We start from the raw sequence: 12,350 nt of genomic DNA on the forward strand, positions 1-12,350 counted from the left end.
TATATGTATATATTGCGAGTTCAAAGTTTGCTGAGATGGATGAAGTATACTTTAGCCTAACCCGTCACCGACGATGTTTACATATACTACTTAAACATGTCTATTTTTTTATAGCAGAAATGGTAACAACAATATCGAAAAGTTAGAGATATAACGGTGATTTCGTCTAAAGAATTTCAGAACAGAGTTTGTTTCAAATCAATTCGGAGAACGACGGCTCAGAGAGTTGACGTTAGTAATCACGCCAGACAGGCAAAGGGGCCGAAACACTAATGTCTAATCGATTCTTTAAGCCACTTGCTCATGGAGAAAGTACCCACCATCCGGCGGACGGTAATTTGCTTATAACAAAAATCGTTTCTGTCTCGACCATTTTTGAATGACAACAAACAACTTTTAAGTGGCGTCAAGGCTGATCAGTGGCTAGGAGAGGTCTGAAACCAGCCGAACAGGCAGTCTACCACAGTCATAGGGAAGAGCAATCTCGGGGCTGTGAGTTAATGATATTAAGTTACGCAGATAGAAAATTGTTGATTTTCGCGTGATAGCGTTAAAGACGGAAAGATTAAGAGATGATACAGTGAGTAAATACAATCAACAGGCAGTGCTAAAGCGTCCAGGGGTGATTTTCATTTGCATTATGTAACACGTGTGGACCCTGTGCTGATCCGCAGCTCAGGCACCGCTTATCTTACAACTGATAATAGTCTACACACGATATACTACTGTGAGTGTAAGTTCTACAATCGAAATGCTTCATCAGCTTGTGTTACCGTACGTAGGACGCTTACAACAGAATCACTTTGGATTTTTCAACTACAACAAAATATCCTTCATGGCTCCTTTTACGCCTGCCTCCAAATCAGCTGCGCGTTCCGTCACTCTATAGTAGTTTCTCACAATCGACAATGAGACCCGCGCTTACCTAAAACACAAATTCTCCGCATTAGTAAATGTGTTTCATTGTTCCGGATAAATATTTTCTGTACATCCTCACCAAATAAATAAACAAGTATCTAACAAATGTTGGAAACATGAAGATATTGTGAAAATCTGCATCAGCGTCTCGCTGATTCAGGTAGACGAGCGAAGTTCATGGATAAACAACAATATAAAGATAAACTGAGAACGTTTCAAGCACCGCATTACAGAAATCGACACAAATAAAAAGGAACAAGGAAAATTGATATGGTTAGAGCGGCGTACAAAAAACGTTTGTTACAAATCCCGTAAAACCAGTCTTGTACTAAATGGGCTTGCTCTTTTGGCTCTTGTAGCCTCGCGCCTGTTTACAAGCGCCTGGATACTGCGAACCTTGTCATTGTAGCCTATATTACTTAGTAATACGTTAGCGGCAAAAGGGTTCACACAGATTGTTTGCATGGGATATTTTCATTGATAATTTATCTACTGTAAGATAGTATAGCGATTCAAATAACTTTATGTACCAAAAGCAAATAAAAACTTGATATTTTGGAGAAAATCAACTTTAACCTTTATTAAATAGGGTAGCCCAATTATATGATAAAACTAAATAAAGGAATCCACACGTTCTGACACAGTGTCGCTATCAGTGAGCCATATAATTAGATGCTCTTTGATAGCACTGATCTGATGAAGCAACTGCAATTTGCCCGGTGCAAAAGCAAGAAGCTAAACTAGTATCTGCTTACTGTTTGATTCACTAGGAGAGAGTCATATATGTCCAACCAGTAGTCAAGGCCCATCAATCTCTCCCCTCTCCCCTTTCTCTTTTTTTTCATCTCTGTCTGCCTGTGTGACTGTGTATTTAGGTTAGTAGACGATATAGACAAAAAATTGTCTGCCAGATCTATCAACGCATATTTGTAGAATTTTCGGTGTACCGCCCCGACAAGACGACCATCAAGGTCTACAGTAGTAAAATCAAATTGAGAAGAAGCCATAAACACGCTGTCGCCTTTTTACGCTCTACGAAACATTCATTCATAAAACAGTAGCGGCACCAAACAGCCCCATCACGTCGCACCCGATCGCCGTGGAATACGTGCGCATCATCAAGCAGCGACAAACGACCACCAAATGTAACAGAGTTGGGCAACCAGCGAGTGAGCAGTTCATGAAATCCCACTATTTTTGTAATACTTGCTTATAAAGATTGCTTCAATGGGGGGTCTGCTACCAGGCCAGTAACTCACTACTGCTCACGTCTTTCACGTCCCCTTAATACGAATCCCCATAACCCTTGTTAAAAAGCCCTCTCACTTCTTTACTTACAATATCCCAGCCGTCTTTGCCGCCCGCCTGTCTATGTGTTTGACAAAGTCAACTGCACGAGTGTTCCGGAGAGCCAGACGCAACCGCCGGAACCGTGGCAGTACCTGCACGCTATGGTCAAAAATACATCGCCGAAATAACAGATTTAGCGTTTCCTTCCAGCATTTCGTCTTTTTCGTCCACCAGCTTCGTTCATTTCATTTCGTCTTACTTGTTGTTGGTCACTTTAGGCTTACTGTTCTTGTCCCAAGAAGGCTTCGCACACATCGAATTGGGGAGGGATAGACAGTCCCCCAGAGTGGGGGACGAGACAAACTGTTCTAGACGCGGACAACCAACGACGAATACAGAAATCCCGCATAGTGCGGTTGTCTGGCTATAACATTGGCGCCAATGATCGCTCCGACCGCCAACTTGCTCTAGCTTACCATGGCGGTCAGGCCCCTGTGGCAGCTGGACTTTTCGCCAGGGGTGAGTATTTTTAACAAACTAATGACTTGCTATAGTATCTTACTTATATGGTGAAGCGTGAGCATCGCTTCGTGGTATCTCTGTTAGTGAGCGTTTACGAGCGACTCGTCAAATATCGTTGGCTCCGCGCCACGGACGGAAAAACCTAGAAGCGAACGAGTGTGACCAAATTATCTGTAAAATTGCATTATCCGTAATTCATTTTGCACTAGTGGGGACAGGGCTGCATAGCAGCCGCCATAAAAAAGGCAAATAACTCCAGTTTTTTTGGTGGTAAGGGTGGCGGTCAGGGAAAACTTCACAATGAGCAAGGTCCACAAAAGATAAAGGCATCACAGTATACATGACCAGTAATAATGGCGGTGAACTAGATGGGTAAAAAAAGGCACATGACAAGTTCGTAGTGACAGCAGCGGCCATTGTGCCTGCTCTCGGCTGCACATGATCACCTGAGAAGGGATTATTTTTTTTGATCCTGTGATTCAACTGCAGGCCAATTCAAAGTTTCCTATGCGGCCGTTCCACGTCAAGTGCTGTCTATTGTTGTTTGCAGTGTCTAGGTGTTAGACTAGTATCAATTAATCGAAATGCAGAGTTCCCCCGCATTTCGTCGACCAACATAGGCCTGCCAGATAGGCTTGCATCGATTACATTTTGCCGTAGTATAGATATTACGCAGCGACCGTAACATCAGTATGTACTAATTGCCCCTAATTACTTTCGTCAGTAATAGTACTAATTATTTGTTATATTCTATAATGCATATTGAGCAGGTGGATTTCACTGAATAAAATCGAACTAGTACCTTTATTTATACTACAGCGGTGTGCAAACATAAGAGTTTGAGCCTTCGTTACAATCACAATCAGCTGACCAAGTGAGCACATTTAGCCCACCTGATGCCCTCAGTCCTACCTTTTCAAACCTTTAAACCGTCGTTTTCTATTTCTAACATAATACTTTGATTTACAAGGTTTGTCTCTCCTATTGAAAATTCGATATAGCTCGAAAGGCACTGTTGTCCAAGTGACATCGACATTTTAGCAGCTTAAGCTAACCAGATGACGAAATTTGATTTTGTGCCCGATGCGCCATCAGTGATCTTGACAGAGTACAACTTCATCAAAGTGAAACAACGTACGGTAACGACGTAGGCAATCTGTCCGAGTTTGATGTGCCGATGAGCGATTTTGTTACCTTCACGATTGGCATAACACCGTGGACGTCTAAATAACACGTAGACAATATTCCGCCTGACAAATGGTACGAACGGCAGACCAGGGCAGTGTAGGTCCGTCAAAATTCGCATCTGTTTAATAGAAAATTTACATACATATATAAAAAGGCATATATATGCAGGGTAGCCGGCGTTTGTTGTCCGATAAACGTGCACCAACACAGGACGCTGACCAGTATCTGTCCGCAGTCGATGCAGCCCGAATTCATTCGTAGAACAACAAACAATACACTGGGCGCTTATTCAAGCCCCAAATCAAACCTCAGTAAATTGACCCTTCCTCTTTTTTTTTCTGTTCCACATTTGGTCCTCGTGGTGAAATTGGCTAATTTGACGGGGCCACCAACGTCCGAACGTTAAATCGCTACGCGGTCGAATAGCCTTTGCAACAGTGTGGCAACGCCAAGACGCTGACTAAGCAGAGATTTTGCCCTGCCTGTTAGCACTTACCTAGTGACGCTATACAAACCAACAGCGTTAGTAACCGCTCATTTGGTCAGGCTGGTCATGGCCTGATCCCAGGCGTGGTATAGCTGAGAAGAAGATCTGGCTTATGTACGGGCAACGCACATACAGCAGAATTGCACTAGCACATAACAGGCGTGAAGAGCATGGGTTAGCGTACATTTTCGGTAGGAGGCGGTTCTCGTAGTGATTTAGCACGGTGCCGGTGCCGGTGCCAACAAAGCAATATTTCGAACTAAATAGGAAGATGTCTAGGTGATTCAGGACGAATTTGGTACTAGGTCGTGTTGTCTTAATAGATTTTTACTGTTATTTTTGTGTCAGTAAGCGGCTCGTGACTGGCGAGTCAAGGCGTTACCGTAGACACCCGTCACGACACGTTACGGATTACTGCGTAGCCAAAGCTTGTTGGTCTTTATTGTTTTCTGCTCTCTTCACCGAGCAGAAAGCGATGAATGGACGCTAGCTCCGTTGCAGGACGCAAAACACAATTGGACTAATAAAGGAAACATCTATCTGTCTTCAACAACTAATATTGTCGACTGTTGATATCTTGAACGTGCCAACTTTGCCCAAAAATGTTATTATAGACATAATCCAGAAACTGACCGAATATAACAGATATAATACTATGTCTTTTCCGATTGTAAATGCACAGATGAGTAAAGAGCTTAGACATATGACATATTGTATAGTTTATGGCAAAGGGGCTCGTTGGCAAGGGTGTCGTCGTATAGACCTCCGAACCCCCTTAATTGTCATTGAATTGTGCGATTATATTATGTCTATTGGACGTTGGTTACCGGCATTTTGGGTCGTGCTACTCTATTACGTTTCGTAGATTACTACTTTACGTTTATTATACTTATTCTTGATGTACAATTCGATTTACTAGTTTTCATTGGTATTCATTAAACAGTGACCGGTACAAAGAGTAGAAACAACCGTAATAATTACCATAGCTTATTAATAAGTTATTCCGGCCGTATATTACGTTTCCGGTGTACGGGCGGATATCACAATATTTTATGCAATATAATAGCTAAACATAAATGAAGCTGAATCTTGACCAGCTACTTAGCTTTGCTATATGGTTTAAGGCCAACATGCGGAACCCTCGCCTCGTGGTAAGAAATATAGCACGTCGCTCTGCCACGGCTGGGAACAGAGCAACGGCAGAGGATCCTACATGAGGTAGAGGAAATGTATTCAATGATAGAAGCAAAAACGTCCCAATTTCCTTTTTCCCCGAGAGGAATCACGGCACCGGACGCTTATAGTAGTTACCTTTATGTGTGTCACCCGTCTACGTCGATGTACAACCACCTGTTGTGTATCTAAACCAGAGCTTTAGATACCCAGTTTCCTGTATCAAATCAATGACTGAAAAATTGGCCGCGGAACGGCGCCCCATGGAGGCGATCACAGGCTAGTTTTGTTACCACAAAAAATGATCAACTGTGCACAATAAAATGGAAAGCCGGACAATGATAATCAGCCTTTGACAGTCAAGGCCGCGGGATGAGGGCAACCTTGTAACGACAAGACTTTAGCTTCAACTTCAAATTGAAGGCTCTACGAGATTAAGTACTTTTTCTCTCATTACCAAGTTGTCCATATTTCTAATTTCAGTTCATCGGGCAGTTACGTTAGATTGGCGTGAATGCCACTGGTCGCCTTCCGATATATCAGTCGGCGCTAAAAGATCTCTACTCTTACAGACAGAGTCGTCTTTGGAAAATGCTATAAAATGCAAAAGCATAATATATAATGGGCCTACATGAAAGCGTCCTGGTGAATGTTAAATTTGATCGTATACAACTCGTTCTGTCAAAACGAAAAGCAGAATCGGTCTCAAGAAAAACGTTCACGTTTCCCTGCAGGCAGGCTCTCGTATTACTGTAAACAACAGTAGCCAACTACGAATTTCCTTGTCTTCGGTTTGATTACGGCTTACCCCCAAACGATGGTATCATACTGTCACTGTTACGGGCTTTGAGCTTAAACGAGATCTTTACAAAGGCTAGTTCCAATTAATAACCCCTCACCTTCGCCATCTGTTCTTACCCTCGCTATATACTGCCCCGACCTAGTCGACGCAATTCTAATTTTAGGCAAAAAGAGCGCCCTGGTTGGTTTTGGACACCCAAATTGTCATTCAGCGCGTACGATACAACGGGCTTCCTGACATTTCCGTCATGGAAAAACTACCAAAGAAGCTTTCATGCAAAGCAGCTTTACAACACCGAATGAATCATTCAGCAATAAAAAAAAAAATGTAAGAAATACGCGAGCATGGTGAAAAGTCAAAGCACTCCACCGAGAACATCTAGAGTTCCCTCTGCAGTGAGTCACAGCGACAACAGTTAGCAGAACCTTTTTTTGTAATTTAAAAATTCAACCTTATTGAATCGACCTATGTAGTGATGGAGGTACTAATATATGTGCGCAATGATTCCATGACGGTAAATTCTTGCTTGCTCATCTGTTAGACCCACAGGACTATTTCACATTGACACTTTTACGTTGGCTATGTTTTACGTTGGATCGGAAGGGCATACTGATAGTTGATCATATGTATTCTTCGCCCACGTCTCCCATACCCAGATGCTTCCCGAGCGTAGAGTCGAATTAGTTCGATTTCGCAGGCCAAACAATAAAGAGCTAAGAAAAAACGAAAGGATTTTAAATGCTAACAACGGGCTTTATTTTCAGCGATACTGCGATATAGCGCATCATGGTTAGCTATTACCAGCCCAGGCTTACATACAGCATCTTCACATTCGCCAATATTTATTTTATGCAATTTCCAGACGCAAAACTCTGTAAAAAACGTAGGCGAAGAGAGCTACGATGGCTGGCTCTTGCTCGTTTTATCCGACAGTATCTACTCATTAATCTAATCTGACTATTACGCTGAGTCTGCGGGTACTGCCACAGCGATGTAACCGGTATGAACAAGCTGAAAAGCGCCGAAGCGTCACCATTATTATCGCCAGATAAATGGCCAACATTTACTGGGTGGTTGCTACTATCGCCCCGGCATCATAATCGACGGGACGTGGGCCTGCACTCGTTAACGTCACGAACTGCCTGAAGTGAGCAACATCTACATGAACGTAGTCGACCCACTGACACAGCAGCTAGCCGCGATGGACTTCTGTTAGGAGCAGCAGAGGCTCCGTCAAGCAGCCAGGCAAACAAGTGCCCACAAACACAAACAATAGACACACAACAAATATCAGGTACGGTATGGGCTCGGTACCGTCACTGACACTGTAGTCTTTTGCCCCCCCCCCCCCCCCCCCCCCCATACGGCCCATTTCCGTACGACGTGCCATGATGTCCCCTCAGCTCATGATCCGACTGTCAATCAGCAAACGCGCTGCTAAGGGGACAAGGAGCCGCATTTGATCAAGCATGCTTGTCGCTAGTGACGTCGCTACGAATTTAAGCTACTGCGCCCGCCTACGCTCACAGGACTAACAGCAGCAGCCACAATGTATTGCATGGACAACTCTTTACCGCCAGCCTTGTGTCCCCGCATGGCATCTTGGCAAGAGGTAACTGACGCAACGGGACCCTGCCAGTAGAAACGAAATAACAGCGTTTACGAAACAACAACAGCATACAGGAGAGGACATGGAGTGGCATTTAACGGTTGTAGGTGGACGCTTGTAGATCACGTAGTTATAAACGCCAGTAAGAGTAGGGGCCAGCGTAGCCATCACTTAGGTTAGGGTAACGACATCTTATGCCGCGTTTCATCTGTGTTATGTACAATGAGTGGACATAAACGCCCTGATAAAGACAGATCTACGGTATAGCAAGCCAGTACAGGTGGGTAATCAGCAGCAGGTGCCAAACGGCGCTGCACCGTTGCGATCAGCAGTATGTACTAGGGATACTAGCACCATTCTAATATATGAATGCACCATAGAATATAACAATGAATACATGTAAAAACGAATTTGGACGCTGTTTACTCACGAATCACAACACGTCACGCACAGATGTATGTATGTATGTATATGAAATATAGTTCAGCGCCTTCGCGTCCCTGCACCAACAGTCGAAATAGTAATCCTGCTACTGGCTCCCTCAGTATATACAAGTATTACTAGACTTCGTCACGGGCTGTTGTAACAAGCACTAACCAGAATCAGCCTACAATAGTTTACCTTAAAAATGTTTATCATGCTCGCTGGGGTCAACCGGGGTTTAGCGCTTAGGTTTTTTTTTTTTTTTTTTCTAAAACGTCAATAAAACAATAATTGAAACGTTACCTTGAACAATCTAAGGGGAGACTAGCGTGAGTAGAGATATTACTGATCCGCTAAAAGCACCCGTTCCGCAATCTATTAGTGAGTGTTGATTGATACGATCCTTAGTTTTCGTTCACAACCATATGATGTCCTTTCATATGTGTGTGAGGTGGTTCGTATCAGATGGGTATTGTAAAATGAATTAGCGAATTCTGGCTTCCACGCGTATCGATATCACGGGTCACAGAAACAGCCTATATTTACTTACACGTTTCACGCCCAAATACACAGTGATAGGGTACTCGTTGGTTTACTTATTTTTACTGATATTATTAATACATATCTTTTGGTCTCATTCTCTTTCCGATGAATATCTATATTTGAGTAAACATAACTTGGACAAAAAGAACGACAGAGTGCACAGGCTACAGAAATCAGCCGGGTCAATCAATCCGAACTATTGAACAACTGTTCGTCAAACTGAAAGGGGCAATATTATAACAGGGCCCAATCATGCGCAAAAAGAAAGTATTAAGCTAGTGTTTCTACTAGTTTACTCTGTTCTTTACTAGTAAACCATGACAACTACAATAGTTGAACTAGAAAGGTAGAGAATAAACGGCTAGAAGACGGAAGAAATCAAGCACTGATGGAAAACGTCAGACACAGAATAACTGATTACTGCGAACAGAGATGATAGAAGAAATATCCTAAGTCTATATAAACGCGACTATTCCTCAATCTTGTAAACAAAGTGGAGTTGATGTCTGACTGCTCAGGTATAATGATACATAGGTAGTAGTAGTAGTAGTAGTAGTAGTAGTAGCAATAGTAGTAGATTCAAGATTAAGTTGTTATGTCCAATCGAAAAAAAACACTCGCGGCATAGTCCAGTGTCGGTTTTGAAGCTCGTGTTTTTTTTCATTTGCAGAAAATCCCACATATTTTAGAGGATTATTATCATTTGGACCGGTTACCATTGAACATTTATGGGAGGTCAGCTGGGTCAAGTACACTATACACAGAAGCTTGAGTACACATTTTGAGCTTTAGCAACACAAATACTGATATTGCGATACCAACTTTAAACAAAATGATTCTCAATCAATACTAAAGAAACAGATTTAATTGTACAGTTATTGTTCATTTGTTAGCCAAAACGTTTGTAAACTAACACAGCGCAATGATGCTAATCGTAAAGACCACAGAGACCGGAAAGCGAGTCTAAATTATCAAAGAAAAAGGGGTTCATCGACAGGAATCACAGCCCTTCAGCAGGCTCAGGACTTCTAAGGCACGCAGTAAGTCACTTGAACGTACAGCTAGAAGTGATCAAATCAGAGATGTCAGCTTCTAGGATAACGTCGTGCGTCTTCGTTACTCCCTACAGCGGCTGCCTTCATTTGCGACGATTGGTCGCAAATTTGTTCGAAGCCTTATTTGTCAGCGTGAGTACGTACGTTTACGTAGATGAAAGCAGGCTGCCGATAATAAACAGTATATATTCCCGTCCTTGTTATTACCACTTGATATCTCTGAATAAAAATCCGCCGTCTGGTCTGACCTGGCCTAGAATATTCGACCTATATCCGCATATGGAAGTGTTCGATTACAGCCGTATTTACGTATGAGAACGCTAACCTGGTATGGGGGTTCCCTTAGGTCAAATAACAGCATCTCGTCATCGATTATCGATGGACAACCGTATGTGTCACATAACTATAAAGACACACGTTTGTGAACTTGCGTGTGTCTACATAGGCAGCTAGTAACATTCAATGTCAACTCGTACTTCATGCGTGCGTGCGCGTGCGAGAGGCTTGTTATTTCTACGTGTAAATTTGGTGTTCAGCAAGTCACACATCATCGGTGTCAATCTTACAGGTATATTACGCCAAATAATACTTTCTGGATAAATGGTAAAAAGGATACGTTTCAGGGGAAACTGGCTTCTTTATAGTAACCTAATTGTTAAGGTACCATTGCATCACCCTACACAAGCATCTATGACTACTTTTCCTCAAAAAGACCTGAAAGGTGCCGCCGCTTACCGGGCGCCATTGGGAGACTACACAGTTAGTTAGCATAAAAAGCTTCGAGAGCTTAGCTAGTGAGTTGTTAGGGAAAGGACTGCCAGGTCTTACAGTTACAGAAGCCAATTTCGGGAGCCCATTCGACAAACTATTGGTAGAACACGTAGTAGTACTCAGCAGCCATTTCTATTATGGCCATAACAATCATGCTGGAAGTATCAGAGAAATATGTACGGGATTGGTTAACAGTGCTTTGCTGCTAGGTAGGCGCTGCGCTTTAAGTAACAGGACTGATTTGCAGCACCTGATGGCCAGGAACTTCTTTTGCTTTCCGAAGCTTGTTATTTTCGCAAACCACAATAAGATTTAAAATGATGATCGCTTATGTTGATATCAGCAACTTACGGCTTCGAGACGCATATTGAAAAAATATAAATAGCACAAGAATAATTAGTACAAGTACACTCAGGTGTCGATCGTTTCGCCGTATATGGGAAGCTACCCGTACTAAGCCGGATGAAGGAGCCGCAGACAAAAGAAGTACATTTCGAGACCGCTTCAACCCTCTCATTCTAGTCACAATTTTAATTACTGTATCATTTCCTGTTTAGAAATAATGAGCACTTTGACATCGTGGATGACCTTGCAAGACGTCCGCAAAAAAATGTCCGCCCATCTGGAAACGCCTAGATGGCACCCTTTCATTGACTGTACATCAACGGCATCGTTGTTACTGTGTTGTCATAGTCTATCTCACGGAGTCAACAATCTGTAAAATAAGCGTTCGTGTCGCCACCTCACAACAATGATAAAACGAGATTTTTCAGAACGTCACCAGTTAACCAACAAACTCTTTTCGTCGTTAATTTATCCAGAGCGTCACCGAATCATCGTCGCCGCCAGACTGTTGTAACATCTGCGCTGGCAACGACAGACGATCATACCACAGTCAAAGAGATAGATATCCATAGAGCCCGCAAGAATCGTAAGAACTTCAACAGAAACAGTATAGTGGTCACAGACTACCCGCCGCTGTCAGTTCCGTAACGCATGCATGTAATGTTAAGCGCAAAAGCACAAGGCCGCAGCAGAAAGCCCGTCATTACTATCAACAGTGTCAGCGTCAACAAAGTAAGGAGGAAAGTCGGACAGGTCGAGGGGAAACGGCTGGCTCGGGAATACGTTGGTGATGACGACACTTGGCGTGGTATGGTATAACAAGCTACTGATTATTTGACTGAGTCAATTTAATTCGATTATCCGATCGCCCACCCTCTGCCCGCCTTTCCGACTGATAAATCGTCATTGTATCGCAGTAGTTCACAGCCGCAACAGTGTCGATCGCAGACGGTTGCCATGGTCGCGGCGACCCTTCGTCTCTGTAATGAGGAACTTTTTCGCAGAAAGTGTTATTTGTTTTACCATTGCTCCTCTCCGGTACACGCCGTTCCCATAGAAACGTCACCGAGACGTCTTGTCGCCGTATCCCTATCCGGTTAGTTCATACTGCCAATTTGGCCTCGCCACTGACGCTAACGGCTGAGCCGATTGTTTCTTACTTGACATCGTAGTGGTTATCCCTAGTCAGGATGACTGCTGCAACAGCAGTATCGACTGTTATTT

The 12,350-nt window shown here is 43.1% G+C and overlaps 1 protein-coding gene across 20 annotated transcripts in view; it reads right to left on the bottom strand.

Moving 5' to 3' along the window:
* Window positions 1-12,350, bottom strand: part of heph (polypyrimidine tract-binding protein 1 heph) — a 327,260-nt gene that overhangs the window by 297,992 nt on the left and 16,918 nt on the right. For 5 of the 20 annotated variants that reach the window (XM_086986940.1, XM_086986937.1, XM_086986950.1 and 2 more), the window contains exon 2: window positions 792-925. The exons of 10 other annotated variants lie outside the window; for them this stretch is intronic. Coding sequence is in view for 2 of the 10 variants with exons in the window: in XM_086986934.1 (XP_086843060.1) it covers window positions 11,352-11,359 (8 nt within the window). In the remaining 8 variants the exon portion in view is untranslated. Of the gene's footprint in view, window positions 1-791; window positions 926-11,351; window positions 11,975-12,350 lie in introns of those variants that run through there. 5 more of the 20 variants (XM_086986941.1, XM_086986934.1, XM_086986942.1 and 2 more) reach the window with 5 other exon arrangements.

The sequence above is a fragment of the Varroa destructor genome, unplaced genomic scaffold (assembly GCF_002443255.2).
Source record: "Varroa destructor unplaced genomic scaffold, Vdes_3.0 BEIS01000004.1, whole genome shotgun sequence".
Taxonomy (NCBI): domain Eukaryota; kingdom Metazoa; phylum Arthropoda; class Arachnida; order Mesostigmata; family Varroidae; genus Varroa; species Varroa destructor.